The sequence below is a fragment of the Equus quagga genome, chromosome 4 (assembly GCF_021613505.1).
Source record: "Equus quagga isolate Etosha38 chromosome 4, UCLA_HA_Equagga_1.0, whole genome shotgun sequence".
NCBI lineage: Eukaryota > Metazoa > Chordata > Mammalia > Perissodactyla > Equidae > Equus > Equus quagga.
In genome coordinates, this window is record NC_060270.1 from 41,063,433 (window position 1) to 41,087,438 (window position 24,006).

General features: G+C 39.4%; 1 protein-coding gene across 1 annotated transcript in view; it reads left to right on the forward strand.

The window, feature by feature from the left end:
* Window positions 1–398: 398 nt before the first annotated feature.
* Window positions 399–24,006, forward strand: part of PEX5L (peroxisomal biogenesis factor 5 like) — a 148,586-nt gene continuing 124,978 nt past the window's right edge. Inside the window, exons 1-3 of the mRNA XM_046659373.1 lie at window positions 399–424; window positions 1,140–1,299; window positions 2,792–2,863. Coding sequence (XP_046515329.1) covers window positions 399–424; window positions 1,140–1,299; window positions 2,792–2,863 — 258 coding nt within the window. The remainder of the gene's footprint in view (window positions 425–1,139; window positions 1,300–2,791; window positions 2,864–24,006) is intronic.

Here is a 24,006-nt window from a genome sequence, read left to right on the forward strand (position 1 = left end):
GAGCAGAGAAGCAGCTATCAGCAGGCAGCATGCTAAGGCTGAGGTGGTGAGGGGCCTAACCTTACTGCCTCAGTGGACACCCTCAGCTCCAGAGTCGGCCAGGGAAGGTGGGAGGAGCACAGGAAGTGATTACCCTCTGGCTTCTCCTCCCACAGAAGCCCTGCCTCCTCACGCTTGGACAGTGGAGAGGTTAGCTTTCTTTCTCCTTCTAGTTCAGTCCTTTGGCTAATGTGAAAGACCACGCAGAAGCTATGGAGTTGCTTTTTGTGCTTGACAAAAGTGCATAGATAAGAAGACAGGGATTCCTGGCTGGGAGGAGGGAGGAGAGCTGAAGATCCCTGCCTGTGCTGGCTGATCTAAGCAGGCAAAGTGGGAAGCTGAGTGCTTGAAAGAGGATTATGCTCGCACTAGAAATAAGCAGTAAGTGAGCGAATAACCATTATGGCTTAGAAAACGATTAATCCCCCAGGGGTTATGGGGTGAACTAGACAATATTGCTTGACTCTAGTGTAAAACTGTAAGGCTCCTGACTCTTTGTACAGTTGTGTGCTGTTGGGAGACTAGGGGCTTAAGTACTAAATCAGAGCTCTAAATGCCTCCTCCCACTCTTGGAAAATGCCAACTTCTACTTACAATAGTTGGGATATAACCTCCTTTCCTGACCTAGCCTCTTTCCAGGAAAGTGTCCCACTAAGTCAGATAAGGAGTTGAGCTTAAATTGGAAAAGTGGAATTTGGTATTGGTAGAAATTGCAATCTTGAATTATGTTCTGTGAATGCTGACACGTTATATCAAGTAGCAGTGATTTGCTAATCACAGGAAAGTCTGGGGCAGGGCATTAAAAGGGGAAAATTGAAAGCTTTTATGACAAAGAGGCTGAGCAGTTCCATGTGCATGGGATAAAATATAAAAATGTATATAATTAATAATAGATGGATTTTTTTAAAAAAAGTATTAAACTAGAACAGGAGTCAGGGAAGGTAGAAATACTTGGACGAAAATTAGTTAGAAAAGAAGAAATTTTAGTTTCAGTGACTTTCTGTGCTAGCCAAAAATTTCACAATGTTTACAAAGTCAAGACAATGATTCAGGGATACTTCGATTATTGTCATACATTATAAATACTGTTGCTGGGCAAGATCTGTGGTTCTCTGGTCAGCAAGTTCTGGCAATGAAGTCACTGCCGCTGGGGCAAAGAATTCTGGGATGTCTGACAGTGAAATGGATAGAAGGACCCACATTCCATCTCTACTTAATGTCCTTTTGTCCAGAAATCGGGTCATGCAAATGAACTACTTGGTATGTATACAGATCAATATTCGGAAAGGCATTTCTAAATGTTTTGCATTAGAGGGTCTCTGGACAATATCTCATGGCAACCAGTGGACTAAAAGGATGCGAAAGCAAAGTGATAGGAAGGACATTGGCTTGAGTGAAACCGACATTGTTCGTTTTATTTTCCATCAATCCTGAAGTAGAACCTCAAATGAGGACAAGATTAATAATAGAGAGAAATACTGTGGTCGTCTGTTCTAAGTGGCTAAATTCATTAATATATGAATGAGAAATCAGATTTTATTTATGCATCCTAATACTTGAAGATTCAGAAATCTGTTACAGAAAAAAAAATAGAAGGTATGTTTATCTGGGAGGAAATGTGGAAATCTGATCTTGAAATGTAGTAGAGGGAAAAACTGACAAGAATTGTGTCCCATAGCGTAGAGAAGATTTATGTCATGTTCGCTGAAGGATATAGCTCTTCTCCTGAGATGGGGATCCTAATATGGCACAAACATAGGAAATATTTTTAATTCCCTTAATTCTAGTTGATGTAGTTAATACCTAAAGCAAGGATTATTTTTTTAAAATAATAACCTTGGACTACAGCTAACTGTGTAGTGAGTTTTCTTTTCCTTTTCATACTGGTCCTCTACAGAGGTACTATGATTTCTAAAATTATGAAGAAATAACCTGTGGTTTCTGGTATTTCCATCAGCCAGTGCATTGGGAGAAAGAAAAAAAAAACACTCAGACATATTCCCTTGCCCCTGTAGCACAACAGTAAAATGGTTGTCATGATCTATGTCCTTTTCTAACTTTACAACTCTTGCTATGGGGGAGATAGACGGGGAGTGGTCATTGGAGAAAAATAAAAGACAAAATGCCAATAAAGTGCATTTTAAAAAATAATCTGTATTCTTCCAACTTTTCGAACTACCTATGAAAATTATTTTATTTATCTTTTTAAAATTAGTTCTGAGTTCTTTTTTCCAATGTTAGTTTTCATTGGATTTATAAGCCAACATAGAAAATCTGAAGATTTGTTATCTGAGTTGTGTAATACTTGTATTATTCTTAAGAATATATAAGAGATTAAAATAAAATATTTAATAGTTGAAGTCTTAATCATAGTACAGTTACTCAATACAATTTCAGTCTTTAAGAAAAACGAGCGGGGACTCTTGAAAGAGTTGCTTATTTATCTCAAAGTATTAAAGAATCTTTTCTGAAACAGAATTGAAAAGAGAAGCATAATGATATTCAGAAAAAGATTAAAGGCATGGTTTGAATGAGAGAGGCTAAGCAAAAATACTTAATGCGTAATTATAAGCCAGCAGTTGAACAATAAAAACATTTGCTGTTGTCCGTGAGAGACTGACATAAAGAATGATGTATTATGACTAATGAACAAGGCTAAGTAATGACTTTTGTCTTTAAAAAGTGTTAAGGGGGAATTAACATTATTAATGGAAAGAAACTAAATGATCATTTAAAATTATTCTTTCACAAGAAAAGTAAAGAAAAAGGATATGGAAAACTAAGCAGTGATGAAGACCTCGAAATAATTGTTGATCAAAAGCAGGTAAGTGAACGCTTCCATACATTTTCTACTGTTGCACTGTAGATTTTTGACAGCTGAAGCCCTTTGAGCATTCAGCCCTGCCCTGGCCGCTGTATTAGCCTGTCTAACGGAGGCCTGCATAACAGGATAGATTTTGAGAGCAGCTAAGCCTCCCCATATAATGCCTCTGATCCACTGACATCTGCATAATGTCAACATACATGTTCTATATGTAAGAAGGATGAAAAATAAAGCAGAACAAGAATAAGAGATCTTTTGGGAAATTAAAAGCCCCACTTGAAAAATGAACCAAACAACAATGATAATTTGGTTGGAAAAAAAAAGATTTAAACAAGAACCAGAAAGTATATTATTTTGAAAATGAGAAAGTCTGTCATTAATGTGAAACAACAAGTATGATTTAGAGGGAGGGGGATAAGAGACTTTAAAAAACTGAGAAGTTTAAAACATATATATTGCCAAATTCACTTTCTCAGAGTGTCTGCAGTAAGTTTACAGATGATTTTTAAAAAAACAAAAAGAAGCAGCTATTTAATATTCTTTAATACTGCCTGTAATTTAAGAAACGTCCAGCTTGGACTTTATATGGGTCCATAAGGTGAAATGAAAACTGCTTAATAGACCATAAGCAATGACATACCAGGTAATGGAAGGTATCCAGCTCCTGCCACTGAATTGGCATTAGTCCTTGACATCTTTGTTAATTATTGGGGCGACGAGATAATTGCATATCTATTTACTGTGTAAGTGGTGCTGATTCTGAGGGTGATGTAAGCTCAGGTGGAGCTAGAAAAATAACTCAAAGGGATCTGAGCAGATGAAGAGGTTGGAAAGAAAGCAGTCACCAAGTTACAGAAAGGCAAGTTGAATCTGGACAATTTCCTAATCATGCAGTAAGTTCGTTTTGCATCACAATGATTACATTAAAGGAGCCACTGTGAATATTTCCGAAAAAGGAAAAATGACCACCAGAAGATAGCAACCAGAAACAGTTGACTTAGAGTCCTGCCTATTAGACCTGGAATAAGTGAGGTAACTGAAGTGATCTTCTGGGAGAAACTGGCCAGAAAAAGCATTCTCTCCAGGAGGTACAGAATAGGGCGATCTTACAGGGTTCACTCAAACTGCCTTCAAGTTTTTCCTGCCTTGTCTTCACTCTCCTACTCCAGAGGGAATCGGGGTGGGATGGCGAGGGTCTCGGGGCGGGGGGGTGTGGGTAGGAGGTGGCCCTGTATTTCTTCTTGGTGCCAAATTGTCAGTTTAGTTAATAAAATAAGTGGGGCTGAAGCCTGAGTGCTCTGCTGGGCTATCAGCTATCATTTTAACTATGCCACATTAATTACTTAGGTTGCACAGTCTCCATCTCCCACAGATCCTGCCCGTAGACTGGCATTCTGACTGTAGGACTGGACCCCCTGGCAAATGAGCTAGTAACATGTGTTTGAGTATATCATGGGAACACACACACCTACACATTTCTCTCTTAAAATGAAAAGTTAATTTTTTAAATTTCTTCCTAAATCATGTAAAAGTTAAAGTTTTGCTCTTTTTTGGTACTTTAGTATCATCTTACCCCCAAAGCTACTTTTCTTTTCTTTTTTTTTTTCCCTAAAGCTTCTTTTTGTTTTAACTAAATTTTGGGATTCAGAAAACTATAAAAGTATACATTGAGATCCTCGAAGTAGAAAGCCCAAGGGAGTCGTTAATCTTTTTTCCTGATGGCACCTTTCCCAACATTTATGTTGTTGTGCCTAAACACTTTTTAATAACTGTTAAGGAATCTTTAAAAAAAGGAGAACCAACTTTCTTACTTCTTCAGAAAATAACACTTTCCTTACCTGGAACAAATGAAGGAGGATTCTGTTTGCCCTGTCATTGTTTATCTCTGTAGTTATCATGTTTCCTCCAGTGCCATCGCACCAGTTGGCACCACTTGGCAGTGACCCAGCGTTGCTGAGTCATTCATGTCAAAACATGTTTCAAAAGATGAGTAATTATGAATATGAGTTGGCTTTGGTGTTTGCTGTTGGCAGCAAGAGTAATCCATCCTTTTTGGGAAGGTTTATTTGGTGTTGATGTTGTGAGCAAATACTAGTTTGAAACAATGACAATGTTGATACTTCAAAGTAAAATATTTGAAAAAACACTCTAATTAGTCTTTATAATACTACAAAAAAATGTTTCCTATGTTTAAGAAATCAACATTAAAAGTGTGGGTGTGTTTATGTTTGTAAAATACATTTGTTGAATATGGCTTCATCTTACAGATATTATCTATATATTTTGGGAGGAATTTTTACGTTCAATCTATTCTCCCTATATCTTTTCAGAAACATGGTAGAAATGTGTTAGTCAGTCTTCATATAATTTCAAACAGCTTTTTCTGTAAGTGGTGCCAAAGAAAATCTAAAAAAGATAAATAAAATAGTTGGAGTGCTGTGATGAGCACAAGTCTACTAATCTCATTAAATCTGTCATTCGGAAGAAGCTCTACAAATGCTGTGCAAGCTATATGCCATTTTATCAGTCATGTAATTTGAAAGTCTTGTTCTTCCACGGAAAGCCCACAATTTTGCTTGTATAAGCAAATTAGTAACAGAAGCAGCACAGAGTATGTGGATTTTGTTCTCCCTGCCTGCCTGCATTCAAGGGGGTAAAAGGTAATTTTTGCATTATTTCTACAAGAGAAAAAGTAATTTTGGAATTTTGTAAAGTTTTATTCTTAAAGGCAGTATTGTGCTTCTCTTTTTGTGATTTTTTTTTCCATGAGGGTGATTGGCCTTGAGCTAACATCTGTGCCCATCTTCCTCTATTTTGTATGTGGGACGCTGCCACAGCATGGCTTGATGAGTGGTGTGCAGGTCAGTGCCCAGGATCTGAACCTGCAAACCCTGGGCTGCTGAAGCAGAGCATGTGAACTCACGCACTGCGCCACCAGGCTGGCTTCTCTTTGTGAAATTTTATTGGCAAAATTTATTTGTGATGCATATAAAAACATTCCAGAGAATTCTTAGATTGGCGTTGATGTCCTAAAGCATTCAGTGTCATATAATATGTACTCACACATCTATAGTCATTTAAATATAAATGTATCACATTGGCTTGGAGTTCATATTTTTCACCAGAAATCCCTAGAGTTTTCAAACTTCAAGCATAGGAAAGCAATCAAAGGAAATGTTATTGAATTAAAACCTTAATGCCTCTAAAACCCAGACATTTGACAGAACTACATATAGATTTCATTATATACACAATTATATCTATTCTATAATTGCATCTGTTGTATAATTATATATAATACCTATTATACATAACTATAATAAAATATATACAATTAATGAATTCTATATTTGGCTTTCTAGAATATTGAAAGAGAAGTTTTAAATATATATTTTGGATCATTTTTGTTATTTATTAAAACATTCTTTTCTGATTGGAGGGGGTAGGTCTTGTTTAGGAATAAATTTCATGTAAAATTGAATTTCCTTTTGAAGTTACTGAGTTTTCTAGGTGGGAGTAGGGAGTAGGTGGTCAAGTACCTTGTGTAAGGGATTAGAAACATTATCCACTTTGAATAAATGTGTTCTATTTTTAATGATTGGAGTCAGCTTAATTCAAGGTTTATGATATGCTGGACCGAGAAAGCTTTTTTTCTAAAATGTTTGCAAATTCCAAGGAGACTTAAAGAAAGTAAGAAAGACTAAGACAAAATTCTGGAATATTGTAATTATATGAAGGATACACTTACAGGTACAGCATTGCAAAAATGATTTTAACAGGATGCTGTGGATGCAGTTGGTTATGGGACTCAGAGTTGTAGCTGCATATCCTTCAGTGAAATAAAGTGGGGAAATGTCAAATGTCAGCCAGTTACAAGGGGAACAAAAGTACAGAGATCAGCGCATTGGTTCTCAAATTTCATCAGCCTCAGGCTCCCCTGGAGAGCTTGTTAGCACACACACTGCTGGGCTCCACCCCTGGAGTTTCCAATTCTGTAGGTCTGGGGGTCCAAGAACTTTCATTTCTAAGTCCTCAGCTCCCACTGCTGGTTCCAGACCACACTTTGAAAATTACTGGGTCAGAGGAAGCAATTATTGCAGTTCTAAGGGAAAAATAAATATATATGACTTGTGATAAATTTGACATTCTTCAGCTGGGCATTACCTGGAAATCTAAAAGCTAGAATTCATAGACGTCCGATGTAATGATGCTGAAAACAAGAAAACCACAGCCATTTACAACCAAAAGTGCCTTGAAAGACCCAGGTTTGCTGTCTGACTGAATTCCACTTGGTAGCCTTGTGCTCTTGAATCTGTCTGAGGTATTTCCTTTTATTTGTGAAATAATACCCTGTCCTTCCCACCTCCTAGAATTTCTCTGAGAAGATAAAGTTTGTACAAGTGCTGTATAAACTGTAAATCGTTATGTCATTTAGTCATCACTACCTGTGTTAGTCTGCTCGGCCTGCCATACAAAATATCAGAGACCAGGAGGCTTAAACAACAGACATTTATTTCTCAGAGTTCTGGAAGCTGGAAAGGCCAAGATCAAGGAGCTGGCGTGGTCGGTTTCTGGTGAAGCCTCTCTTCCTGGCTTGTAGATGGCCACTTTCTTGCGTATCTTCACGTGGCAGAGAGAGAGAGCTCTGGTGTCTCTTATTATTATTATTATCATTACAGCCCCACCCTTAAGGCCTCATTTAACCTATATCACCTCCTTGCAGGCCCTATCTGCAAGGAAAGTCACATTGGAGGTTAGGGCTTCAGCATATGAACTGGGAGAGGCACAAACATTCAGTCCATAGCACCGGCCCACAACCCCAATTTGGCAAACAGGAACACTGAGATCTAGAAAGTTGATTCTAGTTGCTCTGAGCCCCTAGTTAGGTACAGAGAGGGCGCTGGAAGCCAGCCCTCCCTGGATTGACACCCAGTCCAATGCTCTACCACCCCACCTAGCTCTCTACAGTTGCCCGTTACTGATCTTGAGAAGCTGTCTTGCTTCAGTGGTCTAATTATATAAAATAACCATCTACTAGGAAGTGTCATAATTGGCCAATATTTCTTTACTGAATCCTCACAGGGATAACCTTTTCTACAAACCCTCCTTAACCGTTTACTTCCCTCTTGGCCCCTATGGCTTTGTTAGGAGAGAAATGCCCTTCAAGGCAAATGCAAACAGAATCAGAGCTGAAAGGTGGTTGTTGACATCCACTCGCCCCTGTCTTTCTTCCCTACGCAGCCACCTCACGGAGGGCCTCTACCAGGCCTGAGAAGCCCCAGGGAGAGACCTCACATTCCTTTTTTAGCCCAAAACCTTTCTGAGAGTCTCCTTTTGAATCTGTAGGAGAGGCCAGAGCAGACGGCAATGGAAACTAGAATTTCTGTGACTTTCCTCTAAAGAAAAAGAAGAGACACAGGAGAGCTGTCCCCTTGTGTTTCCAATGACACGTGAACATTTGAGTGGGACTGCAATTCTATCCTACTGGTTGTTGAGGGAATGAATCCTGAAGAGGAAAATATAGGCCAGCGTGAAAGAAAAATGGAAGAATGAGAAAAACAGATTAATGGGAAAAGATACCCAGCTTCCTTCTGGTACTGACAGATAGTGTGGTCATACCACCACCTAAGCAGCTGACCTGAGTCTCAGATTCATCATAGTGAAAGGGGTGGGCATGACATGTGTCACTGCCTTGTTGTACTCGGCACCATCTGGCCAGTGCTTTCTTTGCCATATCAATGTGCTTACTTAATTTAAATATAATTCAGATCCAATTTACTTCTGAGGAGACTTATAAAGCATGAGACCCTATCTCTTGGTATCATGTATAATGCTCTCCCTTGGTCACCAAGGTCACCATTGGTCACCAAGAGCAGAAACCTCCTCTAGAGCTGCAGAAAAGAGACAGCCTGGTCAGCCTGGAGGTTCTGAAGCAGGAGACTCTGAGATCCTGAAAGGACAAAGCATATTATGCAGTCGTTGGTTGCCTGGATTACGTGCATGGCAGAGATAGGCTCGTTGGGGATTTCCTCAGGAAAGACTGAGAGGTGAGACAGGGTTCAATGAAAATAAGCCGTATTTATTTGTGATGAGAGAGACTGAAGCTGTGCAGATTTCCCGTAAACAAAGATTCACTACCGTAGACCGATCAATGCCATCGTATCTGCAAAAGTATTTATCATCAATGAATATTGCACAAGGAAGGAGGAAAGTTTTCCACTAAGTTAATTAGAAAAATTACTGGAATAGAGGCGTGATTATCCTGTGATTTGTTCCTCAATATTCCCCATTTGTGTGAAGTAGGACAAAAATAGTTCTGAGTTACTGGTAATGTAGGGGTGGAGGGGATCACAGTAATGCAAAGTATCTTACTTTATATTTTCCTTGTAAACCCACAATGGTGAGTTTATTATTTGTTTAACTTCGTGCATTTCAATTTAGTGTACTGATTCCCCTCAGCGCCTCTGACTCTAGGAAAATCAAAAAGGGCAGACCTAATATCTTAATTTCAGAATCTTCTGATGTGTTGCTGAGATCTGAAGGTAGAAGGCCAGAAAATGCAGAGGGTCACTCTTCAGAGAGTGACACAGAGGCAGGCAGGAGGGACCTGCAGTAGGAGGTCATCATCCTAGTTTCTAGTCTTGGCTTTGCCACTTACTGAGTGGAAGACTTTGGAGGGAGCAATTTAAGTTCTCTGAGTTTCTGTTTCTTCTTCTGTGAGATAGAATGATACCATCTGGCTTGACATCTGTGGTGAGGTTCCAATGGGGATACCCCTCTGGAGAGCCCTGTGTCCAGCTCAGCCTCCTTTGGTCAGAGCCGAGTCTGGAATCCGGGGTCACCGCTGTTTTGTTTCATGCTCTTGCCACCAGCATCTCGCACTTCCTGAATGTTGAGTTTTTGTTGCATCACAGCATTTTCACTTTGCTTATTCCCGCTGCTTTACTGCTAAGCATTCTGCGTGCCTTCTGTGGGACACTGTTAGATAATCCAGTCCAGTGCATTTTCAGGGGTGCTGGCCCCTCTGCCACTGCACCTGCTGGACATTGTGAATAGAACAAAGTTGTTACACAGTGGTTAGGAGCAGGGCTTTCACAGTCAGGAATCTGAATGAAAACAGGCTATGGCCACATAGTAGCTATTTTACCCTGGGAAAGTGAACCAGCGTCTCTGAGCCTCAGGCTGCTCTGCCATAAAATGAGGAACATACTATCTGCTTCCTAAAGTAGTTGAGAAAATTAAATAAGTTGCTGTTTATCAATGCTTAGCAAAGTGCATGGCGTGTAATGAGTGCTTTACAAACGGCACGTATTCGGGTGGGTGAGTGGTGGGAGTTGATGGTAAAACCCTTAAATGTTTTAGCTGTAGAATCCCCTGGGATTTCTTCAGGACTGAGTTCTAATAATTCTAAATAATAAAGTCTATTCTGAACTCATAGATACAAATGCCTCCTTGGATCAGTGAGGTACAGAAATGAGGGGAAGAGACTGCATGTAAGAGAAACAGGGAGTGAGTGAGGGGACAGTGGCTCATGTTCTAAGCTGGCCCTTCTAGAGGAGGCAGCACCTACCGGCTCCAGTTAATTGCTAACTTGCTGGAAATGAGCTCAGTGTCACCACATACTAACTTTTCAAGAGAAGCAGTTAAGCTGATGCTTTTAAAATGTTTAAAATCAATTAAAAATTTTAAAACAATGTGTAGTCACACAAAACAGTCCGGATTTATATACAGCCGTAGGGGTCCCTAGGACTATTATACTCGTGAGACTCTGGGATCAAAGGGGAGTAGGATGTTGACGTGGACCTGCTTTATACCCTCCCTCTTGAAAACCGACCTAACCTCACTGTTGATCTGATCACAATAATGGATGTTAAAGTATAATTGTCAGATGGCCTTATGTCCCCCAGGAAGTTCAAGTTCCTCAAAAATGTAAAAAATCCTCATCTGATAAATTGAGTAGGGCAGATGTTTATAAGCAGAAGATATTGCTGACATTTCTACCTATTCAGGACTTTTACCACCTTCTATTCTTGCCAAAATATCATCTCAGTGAGTAGATAAGGTACCAGCCTTGTTGAGTAGCAAGGCCCCAGCTTTCTTCCACCTGTCCATCTTCCCCGGTTTTCCAAACAGTAATGCAAATCACAGGAATCAGGCAAAAACCATAATCACCAAGAGAGAGACCATGAGCTACCACCTCAAGTTCAACAAATATCTGAAGTGCCATTATGTATCTTTATTTTAAGATATTAATGTACAGCCTATGTTCATTATGTGCAGCATAAGATTAAAAAACTGGATTCTCAAGCTGGAAAAATATATAGATGTTAAGTAATTTTCAAATAGCCCATGTTTTTTTCTCTTTAATCTAATGGGAAAAAGTGCTGGCAGCATGTTTAGTCCCTGAGAAAATAAATGCAAAATTGAAATGACATGAGCTGACGTGCTGAGTGAAAAATGATGTGATATGTGAAAATAACAGCCAGAGACGGTAACACTGAAAAGCAGGCTCAGCCATTTGGACTACAACTTGACAGGAAACCATTCAGCCTTTCTCTGTGGAAGATTTGTTGTGCTTTTACTGGTTTTGTTTTTGTTGTTTTAGGTTGTTCATTTGATCAATATGAGAACTGTAGACATTAGAGCTAGAAGGAACATCAGAAGATAATCTAATCCAGTGGTTGTAAAACTGTGCTCTGTGGAACCCATTTCCAGCCATTTGGAATCGAGGGTGGGTCCACGTATGTGGTACCACCCCTCGGAGTGCCAATGAGCCCTAGGTGTGCAGACAAGCTTTGTTTGATGAAGGGGTGCTGCTCTTAAGAAGTTTAATTATATTGGTTCTAGTTCAATCAAACAGGTTAAGTGAGTCTCAGGGGATAGAAGTAGCTTGGCTGTGTCACTAGGTTATTTTATCTCACAGGAAATTTTAGAACTTGGGTCTACAGCCTCGAGTCTTGGATTCATTCATCTACCCCTATAACTGCCTTTCTAAATTAGGCCAGTTCTTATCCTTTCTTCTAAACTCCCTCATGTCGGTAAGCTAAACATACTCAACCAGCCAGAAAAATCACTTGAAGAATGAGATCATTTGGCCAAAAAAAAAATACTATGATGGGGATAAATAACAATTGTATTGTATGATCATTTGTGTGTGTGTGTGTGTGTGTGTTTTCTAGATCACAAGATAGGAAGGAAGTGGTACTCACTCTAATTGGGGGTAGACCATGTGAAAAATTAATGACTAAAAATGACGGAATTTATAGAGTTGTATATTTCTAGTGCGTATCTAAATCTGTTACATTTGTCTGATAGATTTTTATGAAAGAATGTTTATATGAGATGCTTCCTACTTCGTAAAGAGGTTTTCACAAACTTTGTGACAACTTCCCAGTATATATCAGGGTGCAGATAGTCAAGATTTTAAAAGTGGAATTTGAATCTCCTAAGATGCTCCTAACGAAATTATCAGTGTTTCCTCCATGTTGAAGCAGACGGCTTTTCTACTGCTCATCTCTCGGGTCTTCTCCACATGGATCAGTTTAACATCTCCCTTCCATTTGGCGGTGAGGATTGTGAACCGTGCCCACAGTTCAGCATCTAGCTGCCAAAACCTTGCATTTTGAAGTGAGCAGCCAGCACTTTTGTGTAATGGCTCCTGCCAGTGAACTCACTGATTACTGACGGGATCAGTATGTATTGTCATTAAGGGCTTTGAAAACCAGTTGTGGGTGGAAATATTTACACTGAAATGATTTATGTTACAAATTTAAAATCTGATAAATAAAAATGACAAAGGAACAGGCAGACCACTCAAAAAAAATTTTCTGATTCTGGTACTTAAATAGCAGAGAGAGTTTCAAGAGTCGACTTCCCTTCCTTCTCTTCCAACTTTGGACCTAGCTGCCTATGCTCTGCCACGGCCCTGACCTTGTCATTTCTGTGCTTGTGCTTATATTTCTCTCCTATCCAGACTTTGCACTGTATGTCTTTCCTTTTCTGCTCAGCCCCACTCTCTGATCCCCGCGTCTGGAATGTGTCTCTTATTCTGACACTGCATATATAAGGTTTGACAGAGACGCAGTTCTTGCAAACCTGCTTTTTTTTTTTTTAATGCTCCATTGCTTTCTTCCCTTTCTCCAAAACAACTCTATAATTCTGTCATTTCCATTTTTAGTCGTTAATTTTTCACATGGTCTACCCCCAATTAGAGTGAGTACCACTTCCTTCCTATCTTGTGATCTAGAAAAAACACACACACACACAAATGATCATTCAATACAATTGTTATTTATTCCCATTATAGTATTTTTTTTGGCCAAATGATCTCATTCTTTAAATATATGAATAAGTGACTTATTAAAGAAATGGTGAGAGAATGTACCATCTCGGCTTTGTGCTGGATGTTCTGAATAGAAAAAACCATTCATTCATCACTTTTTTCTAACAAAATTACCTCATTTGTATAATTTGTGAATAATTAACGAATTCTTGTTGTAGAAAAACACTCAGCATGGAAGTAGTTTTCTTCCAGTCAAAGGTGGTCCAATTATCACTTCCCTACACGCCCAGCTTCTATCTTTAAACTTTAAATGTGCCCCCAAAATTGACACAGTTAATTTTTGTGAACTATAGGAGTAGTTTTTGAAAAAAATGAGTGATGGTGCATCAGATGATGGATTTTTTAATCCAACTATTTAGTACAGAATAAACCAAATTGAAGCCACAAACAGGCTTAGATATTCTTGAATTTTTAAGCTAAAGATGTAGAACCTTGGAAATTTCTCATTTTAAAAAAAGGAAGCAGTTTGTCTTTCACTAAATCAATGAGTTAACTTACCCTTCCATCCAAACTCCAAGGAATTTGATTTAAAATCACCCCCTTGTGGGTTTATGAACCACAGTAGCCATACAGGACATGCCCTGTGGACCCCAAAACTGCTTGGTTTAGTGCCAGCTTGCAGGTGGTAGGCACTCAAAACATGGAGAGAACTGATACTTCTCATCATTTCCCAAATAAAATGCTAACTCCTCAGTTGGGCTTACAGGGCATGCGTGGTCCAGCCCCTGACCACCCGTTATCCTTATCCACCGCCACCTCGACTCCATGGCCCATTCATACTGAACGACTGGAAGCACCCCAAGTGTGCAATGTTCTTCCTTCATTTTGCCTTTGCCCTGTGTATGCATACACGTATACGATATACATCACAAATCTTCTGATCAATATCCCCCAGGAGTGGAGGGGTATGGATTGGAGGGAAGGAGCCCTCCTCACGGTTCTGAGACTTGCCCCTTTGAGAATCCAAATGCTAAGAGAAGAGAGAGAGAAGAAACAAGTCCCTCTTGGCTCTATAGACGAGCAGACTTCTTAAACCCTATAAATGTAGGGCAAAATGAGAAGGGAAAAAAAATTCAAAACCAAAAACAGGTATAAAGCCTCTTCCTGGAAAGAAGAGGGAGCAAATGGAGAAACATAGAAAAATCTGAAAATACATTGTTTATAGGAATTTGGTATGTAAACAATTATGTATCTTCTGGGACTTCATTGTGGGAGAAAATATTTAGTTATATTTAGTACGCTTATACCTCTTGTGGTTCTAAAAAAAAATGGGCTTGATTCTGCCCTGTTCCCAAGATCCGTCCTTCTGTGTGCTATGCAAGGAAGAGCAGTGGAGAGCGCTGCAGAACCAGCTCACGGGACGCCAGCGACATTTCGCTTTCAGTATTCAGGGGCGACAACTAAACAGAGAATCATATGTTCAAAAACTGGTTCTAAGATAAACTATGTGAACAAAATTAAATTGTCTTTTCTTTTTCTCTATTATGAGATGAAATAAAATAACTTCAGGAGGAAGTTACATGGGATGCTGCTTTTGAAAAGAACATTATCTCGATGGAAATGATCTAAACTTGTGGTTCATTCTCTTATTTTACAAAAGCTTCCTCACAGCCTGTTTCTCGCTAGGTGTTTGCCAGGTGCTGGGACACAGAGATGACATAAACACAGTCATGGCCCTTAAGAAGCCGACAGTATGGTACAGACCTTCAGTCAATAGACAGTTACAGAGCTGATGCTGCAAGAGAGCTGGAACCAGGACTCCCAGGGAGCCCTTGGGGCCCTCAGGACTCTAATGTGTGCGTTATTCCATAATTACGGTCCTGAAAGAGTTACAGAGTCTTTCTAGTGCTCAATGTATTCCCAAGATAGGACTTGGGTTTGGGAAACAATGACCAAAGATGTTTTTAGAGCTTGGCTGCTCAAAGAGAGATTCATGAAGCAGCAGCATCAGCATCACCTGGAGCTTGTTAGAAATTCATAATTAGTCCCAGACTGAATCAGTCTCTGAGAGTGGGGCCCAGGAATCTGTTTTAACGAGCCTTCCAGGGGATTTCTATGCACGCTGTGGTTTGAGAAGCACTGTGTCAGATTATTCAAATTTTTAATGTCAAGAAAGGAGCAGTTATTATTTTGGTAAAGACATGGAACTTTTATTTTCTAGACCTACAAAAGAAGGGGAGTTAAGGCAAGTGAAGTATCTTAAGTCACTTATCTGAATGTCCCTCGCAGCCTTATTCATTAAAGTGAACCTACACAGTGATCAATCCTGTGACCCAGGTTGTTACAAAAAGAAAGTATAAATGATGGAGACCAAGAGGTAAAGCTTATTAACATAATCTTTATCTTAAGTTTTTCTAATCTTAGACCACTTCATTGAAAGATTAATAATTATAACACACTCTTATATAGCATTTACTATGTGCTGCACACCATTCTAAACACTTTATATATCTTAACTCATTTAATCCTCTCAACAACTCCACGATGTAGGTACTGTCATCCCCATTTCCCAGTGCACACTAAGGCATGAGGAATTTTATGCAGGGCCGCTGCATTGCACAGCCCCAAGAAGATGTGCTGTGAGGCAGTACATGGCAGCCCTGGGTCCAGGGAGCTCACAGTCAGGACGTCATCCTTTCACCATCCTTCCCTGACTTATCAAGGAGATCCATTACTATCCTGACTGTGCTAGGAAAAATAATGTAATATGGTAAAATCTGTTTGTACAGGAAAGATATATATGATAAAGAAAGGCATAAATAAAGATAGGTAAATTGGAAAAGAAATATTTTCCCTTCAAAAAAAGTATCCTTGTGTGTGTGTGTGTGTGTGAGAGAGAGAGAGGGAGAGAGAACTAGAGACTGTGTGAATACATGGCCCTAAGCACACATAACTAAAAGCAAATCTCCATGAGAAAAAGCAGTGGCCCAGTCCTTGAATAAATGCCAACTTCTGAGGCCGTTGGGACACTGCACTATACTGAATGGTGGCACCAGGTGACCAGACAGCCTTATCGAGTAACCAGTAAAAGACACGTATTCCATTGGAGTTGCTACGTGTGTTTTGAGTTTTCCCATCTGAGGTATTTCTCATGATAAGTTAAATCCTTACTTTGTGCCTAGAATTACCTCTGTGCTCACCACATTTGAAAAATTCCATGCCTAAAACAAAACCAGAAAGTCCATCACTTCAGCATTTGTTGAGTAGCTTTCTGTTATGGGAGGAGATTACTGTGCTCTGAAAATGTCACTCTGACAGCTGCCCTCCAGGGGCTGACCTTTCTTCTCAGGCTGAAGTCCCTGCTAAACTGCTCAGTAGAGCTAGCTTATCCCAAGTTGTTGGCACATCTCCAGTTTCCCTGCATGGCCATCTAGACTGGTGATCTGAGAATTAATATTCTGCCATCCCTTCAGACTTTGACTGGACATGACTCTGCACTTCCCAGCTCCCTCGGGATGCCTACATCCTCCCATAAGCAGCACTCCAGGCTTCCTCCATGAGCCTTACCTGTTAGTGCTCCAGGGCTGACAGGCACCCTTGGGGTCCCTTCTCACTGGTTACTATGCTTATGAGTATACAAAACCCTCCTCAGAAACATGGAACAAGATAAAAAGTATCACCCATACTCCTAGGGACTCTTCATTTTGCCTACTCTCTCATTTTTCATAGTCACAAGCGTAATTTTAATTTTTTGCATAGTTGCAGTCAGTATGCATTCAATTTTGTATCTGCTTCTTTATGTAACATTATGCCAGACTCATTTTTCCATATTGCTATTTAGTTTTTATAAATGTCATTTTAGTGGTTGCCTTATATTGAATCAAGGTGATCCTTAGGCATTTTTTTTCTCACAGCTTTCCCTGGCTTATGCAATGACCATCAAAATCTTTCCCTTCTTCTTTCAGGATGCAAGTTACCAGATTAAAAAGGAAAGGATGGGATTGCAAGAAAATTGTATATATTACTATGATTAGACATATTCTGATTTACCATGAATTATGCATGATGTTTATGGAAATTTGCACAGTGTCATCTTTTCATATTCCTGCTGCACCTTTATTTTTTTTTTCATTTTATTGCAGTAACATTGGATTATAGCATTATATATAACATTATAGTGCACCACCTCACATGTGAGCCTATTCACCCCTTTTTGCCCTCCCCTCTCCCCCCTTCCCCTATGGTAACCACCAATCTAATCTCCATTGCTATGTGTTTATTTGTTGTTGTTTTTATCTTCTACTTATGAGCGAGATCATACGGTATTTGGCTTTCTCCCTCTGACTTATTTCACTTAGCATAATATCCTCAAGGTCCATCCATGTTGTCATAAATGGCCGGATTTCATCATTTCTTATGGCTGAGTAGTATTCCACTGTGTATATATACCACATCTGCTTTATCCATTCATCTCTTGATTGGCACCTAGGTTGCTTCCAAGTCTTGGCTATTGTGAATAATGCTGCAATGAACATAGGGTGCAAATATCTTTATGCCTTTGCGTTTTCAAATTCTTTGGATAAATACCCAACAGTGGGATAGCTGGATCATATGGTAGATCTATTCTTAATTTTCTGAGGAAACTCCATAGTGGCTGCACCAGTTTACACTCCCACCAGCAATGAATAAATGTTCCCTTCTCTCCACATCCTCTCCAACACTTGTTGTTTCCTGTCTTGTTAATTATAACCATTCTGACCGGAGTGAGGTGATACCTCATTGTAGTTTTGATTTGCATTTCCCTGATAGCTAATGATGCTGAGCATCTTTTCATATGCCTGTTGGCCATCCGTATATCTTCTTTGGAGAAATCTCTGTTCAGATCTTTTGCCCATTTTTTGATCAGGTTTTTGGTTTTTTTGTTGTTAAGAGGTACCGCTGCACCTTTAATATCACTGGAGATGCCAGCACATGTGTTGCACTGCTCTCATAAAATCTCAGGTTTAAATCAAATCCTGCATGACAGTTATACGGGATTCTGCTTCCTGAGGCTGACCACAGCCAAATCACAAACATAGATTTGCATAAATTTGGTTTGCATGAATTTTTAAGTTTGCTGAGAAAGGAAATTGACTAAATATTGTTAGAGCCACAAATAACTTGGGATATAATTTACTTTGATACCATATGCATTGAGGACACAGATGTATGGACCTGCTAGGATACTCCTATGCCAAACAAATACATAGATTTCAAGACCCATATTGAAGTCTAAGCAACTTATATGAAGGGGGTACCGCTAATGAGATTGTAGAATTAAGACCTATGACTTCTTCATATTGAAAGGCAATGGTAAAAAGAAATAATTGTGAATGCCCTTTAGAATATATAGTCTTTTTGTAAGCATTCTAGATTTTAAAATTTTTCCTAGGGTCCCAAAATGCAAAACTCTTACATAATACAGATTCAAGGAGTACAGGAAGTTGCTAAGCCCATTAGCAGAGCTAAAATACAAGTGAGGATGCTAGGATTTAAGTTCCTGCCTCTGCCAATGACTTTCTCTTTGACCTTGAACAAATCTCTAAGCCTTGACTTCTCTATCAGCAAAGTGATAATATTTTTCCTACTTCTATCTCACAAGAATTCTGGAAGAATTTCTTAAAGAAAACTAAAAAAATAATCATCTGAGCCACTCAAGAGGATTATTTCCTGTGAATAAATCCAAGACAGTATCATCTGTAAGGAAGCCACTCACTAATGCCCTGGGGTTATGAATCAACCTCTTGTGTTAAAGAGCAATTTAAAAATGATATCCCCAGTAGAAAAATGAACACATCTGTAATTATTACTTTCAGATCAGTAAAACTTGAGGAAGGAAGCAAAGTGTGGCTTCATTTTATGAATGTACAAGTGATGGAATTACATTGCATTTCTTTTTGAGTGATTCTTTTCATAATTTTCTCTCTAATCATCATGAGAGAAAAAGTGGATAAGTTTTCATATTTATGTTTTTCAACTGTCTTGGAAAGATTACGTAGAAATAGATAGTTCTAAAGAAATAACATTTAGTGTTTTCATCACTACTGATTCTATTTTTTTTAATTAAAAAAACTTGTTTCCTGGAAAAGCAAAACTTATGCTGAGGCTTCAAAACTTTATTTAGTAGTCAAGAATTTGCATATTCCATGTAAAAACCACGTATCTGTCCCTCTAGACTAAAAAGAGACCTCCTGAATGAATTTTGTTAACACCTGAGCCTTCTTTGAAAAAAAAAAAATGAAAAGCCTGCAGAATTCGTAATGAGTCTTTCGCAGGAAAGTCACATAATATCTCTCAAAACACGGAGAAACCAAATTAGCTTCCGCAAGGAGTCAAGAAAAGGAAAACTTCCTCTCACAAAGTAAGCTGACGTTTAGAACCGCTCTGTATCGTTTTGAAGGGAATTCAGTCTTCTCTCAATAAGCTGTCTTTGGAACAATTATTTCAGGGTACACTGCGGCAAAAAGTTAGTAACCACAAATGAGTTCTTATTTTTCTTTCTTATTTTCTGTTTCTGACATCACAAGGGAGGCCTATGATCAGTTTCCTCAGAACTTTCATCATATCAGGAAGGAAAAATAATCCAAAAAATACATATAAGTTTTAAAGTTCTTGGTAAGGCCAGATTTGGGGACAGAGGAAAGGAGGGTGCAGAGAAATTCAGGTAAATCAGCTGGCGCAGAGGTCATTTTAAACACATGCGTAAGCAGTGGAGACCAGATTGGTGGAGGTGGTGGGGCAAACTGTATCCTCCAACTGTCTGATTTAGTCACGTTATGACAGGAGTGGGGGAGGGGAATTAACACTGCTGAGTGCCTACTATGGACCAGACAACAACCTGAGAGGTATTTTTACTATTATGCCAATTTTGCAGAATAGGAGGACAAAAACAAGGCTCAGAAGGGTTGAGAAACCTGAAAAGAGTCACATAACTAGTAAAGCAGCAAAAATGGAATTAAAATAATCTGCCTCCAAAGCCCATGCTATTCCTGCCAACTGCCTGCCCACAAGCCATCGAGAAAATTAAACTGCAATGCCTCTTGTTTAATTTAAAGATACAGTCATTAGTTACTGTATATGGCTTAGCACCCGTGGGAGTTTAAATAAAAGTCTTCTTTAAAAGAAAAAAAGTCACAGATAGCAAATAGAATGGTGGGGCTGGGTCAGGTCAAAGCAAAGCCCCTGCTGGTCACGGGCTGTGGAATTGCCAGTTCCTTCCTGGAGTTTCTTTGGAGGAAGCTGAGGGCTGAATAATGGAAGTGGGCCGACAGAGTGTTCTCTTGAAACACAAGAAACAAATAAAAATGAAGAATGTGGTGTTCTGTTTCCTAGTTTGCACACAACTGTGTTTGTATTTTCCTCATAATTGGCTTAAAGATAAATTGTACTGGAAAAATGGTTCATTTCACCAGGTTTTTCTCCCATTCTGAGCACCAAAGCAATATTCGTGGCAGATTTTTTTTTTTTCCACTAAAAGTTAATTCCTGGGTTTGTTCTTGTAGAACATAGAGAGTAAAGCTATCCAAGGCAGGTGCAAAAGAACAAAAAGAAATCTCTTCGGAATTTAAGGAGCAGCCAAGTTTTCCAGTAGCCAGATGAGATCACCACTCACGTCCCTTCTGGGATTTATAGAATTAACAACGCTGGTAAACACAAGAGTTAAAAAGTTTGTAATCTTTCCAGATGGCTAAAGTAGATAAAGGAGGTTACCTAAGCAAAATATTTCACCTTTGGGGATATTCTGAGTCCTTGCCCACTTTTAGCTTCATTAGTTGCCAAACGTTTGCTTTCTCACTGTATTCCTGTTGGTTGACCATGGTCTCCCTTCCAGCCCTTCCACTTCCCTTGTGATTGACCGCACGTTGGCCTTTGAGTCTCTTCCTCAGAGAGGCTGTTTGCTCCTTTACTTTCAGTGGAACGGATCTCCTAACATCATTCAACCATTTCCATCCTGAGTCGTGGCGAGGCCCCCAGAGCTCACAGTCTCTCCACGACTGAGGATGGGTCATTTAGAGCCCTTCCTCACAGCACTAAGGAAGCCAACTTAAAGACACTTATAAATGATACAGACTTCTCGCTTCTAAAAACAAAAGAAAGTGAAATCTTTTAATGTTATACAGATCAAGAATTTTTCTTAAACAACGCAAACTGCCTTGATTACACCTGCATACAAATAGATTGCATGGCATCAGCAGCAGAATCTTTAAATAAGAAATTATGCACGATTTAAGCCACTTTGTTTCATTGCTTTTAATTTAATCATCATCATCATCATCATCATCATCACAAATTGTTGAACACCCACCGTGGACCACATGGCATAAACACTGTTCCTGCTCTTGAGAAGTATGTGCTTTATATATATTTATGAAATTAATGCCTAAATAAAGTGGTTTAAAAGGCATAAGTTTATTTCTCTCTCACTTAAAAGAAGTCTAGAGTTAACCCCATCCAAGGCTGGTTCAGGAGCTCCCCAAAGTCATCAAGGATGCCGGCTTCTTCCAGCTCTCTACTCCGCTATCCCTTGGAAGGAGTCCCACCTTTCATATTCTAAAATGGCTACTGAATCCCCAGCCATCATCTGGGAGTTGCGGGAAGCAGGAAAGAAGAAAGGTGGGGAGAGAAGAGCAAGGGACCATTTTTTTAATCCACCTCTCCTCTTGAGGATACTTCCTGGAAGTGCCACAGAGTCCTTTTGCTTATATTTCATTGCCCAGAACTTAGTCATATGGTCACAACTGGCTACTGGAGGGGGATACTCCTAGGAAATATAGAGTCATGTATTCCACATGGTAATATGTCCTCCTAAAAAGGATGTTACTAAGAAAGAAAGATATTGGGGGAGAAAACTAGCAATCTCAGCCATAATGCTTGTCCCTCTGGATCCCTTGCCCGTGACCACAAGAGTACTCCAGACTCCACCTGCTGGTGGAACTACCAATTCCTCCTACCTCTGAGGACTCAGTTGGTCTCACTCTGCGTGAGGAAGGTAGCGTCTGGAGCGGATGGGAAGGCCACCTGCCCCCACACATGCTCCTCCCTGCTGTGGACAGCAGCCCAGCATTAACACGGGCAATTTGGTGTGCAGTTGTACCAGACAGGTTATATAAAAGTAGGAACCTCAAGAGCTTTAAGTTCAAAAGCTGGCAATTGGTTGGCCTTTCATTTTTTAAAAAAGGGAAATAATTTCTGGTGCATCCATATTATAGAATAGTACATACAACTTAAAATCATGCTGACAGAGTTTACGACATGAAAAATATGCTTACCACAAATTAAGCAAAGCACAAAGGCAAGACAAAAATTTGGAAAGATCCAATGGTGTTAAAACATGCTTAGCAAAAAAGACTCAAAGGAAACATTCTAAAATATTAACAGTGATTATCTCTGGATGCTGGAATAAGAAGTGATTTTTAAACCACTTTTCTTTTCAGTTGTGTATTTTGCAATTCATTAATTCTCTCAAAAACAATTTTTAAAAATAAAATACTACAAAACTGACTACAAGTTAAAAATAATGAGAAAGACCCATACAATAAATTAGACTAGAAATAATGCTGTTCCAAACCTCAGCTACGGATAGAGCCTTGTGTCTCATCTAAATAGAAGAGACACAATGGAATTGGAACCAGGAAAGCTGGTCATAGGATCTGCTCACTGTTGGTGTGGGCTTTGATGAAATATTATTAGTCTCTTCCCATGAATGTGGATATACTGATTGCTTGTGTTTAAAAAGCCACGTCAGGGCCAGCCTGGTGGCATAGTGGTTAAGTTTATGCACTCCACTTTGGGAGCCTGAGGTTCACTGGTTCAGATCGTAGGCACAGACCTACACACTGCTCATCAAGCCATGCTGTGGAGGCAGCCCACATAAAATAGAGGAAGGTTGCCACAAATGTTAGCTTAGCAACAATCTTCCTCAAGCAAAAAGAGGAAGATTGGCAACAGATGTTAGCTCAGGGCCAATCTTCCTCACACACGAAAAATAAAATACAATGAAAAGCAACATCAGCAAATATACTCTGAAAAACTACTTCGTTGCCAGTTTACATAATTGTGTTAAAATTGCATTTTAACAATGAGCGTTAATAGCTTTAGCGGCTTCAGATTAATAAATGAGTCCTGTGCTTGCACAGAGGAATGTCTGAGGTCGGCATTCCTTTGGTTTATCTGGGACTTTGGCTTTTCAGAGGCTGGTGGGGATGGGGGATGGGAGAAGTGAAGAAATACAGCCTGCCCCTATCCAGTTTTAAAACTGATCGTCTCATTTATAATTTTCCAGGATTGAACTGGTAACTCCTGCAGAGAGGAAATTTCACTGAGCTCTAATTCTCTCCTTGGCTCCACACACCTAATGTATTCCTCTGGTGCTTCTTTCTTATTTGTCTCCTCATTCATCTTCTCTGGTGAGATGACAACTCTGTCGATACCCACTTCCAAATTCTAATTTCCCCCCTCGTCATTTCTCACCTTGCTGACCACAGTCAAATAGGAGACAAGGGAAGCCAAGCTGTTTTTGGCAGATGCTTTAGATGAAGACCAAACAGAAGCTAAAATCCTACAGGAAAGAAAACAATTTGCTAAATAAGGATTTCCTTAGGGTTCTGTCTGCCACTTCTTTTGTGACGTTTGACCATTTAATAACTTTAGGAGGTGTCTGTGCCTCAAATGCAAAGACTGTACTACGAAAATGTGGACTGAACCTCAGGTCCGTTGCTCTGAAATACAGACCCATAAAATTTATTTATAATTATGGAAAGTCAAACATGTTTTTATTTATTCCTGGATGTTAATGTTTTTAATTAAGAAAGAGCATCTAATT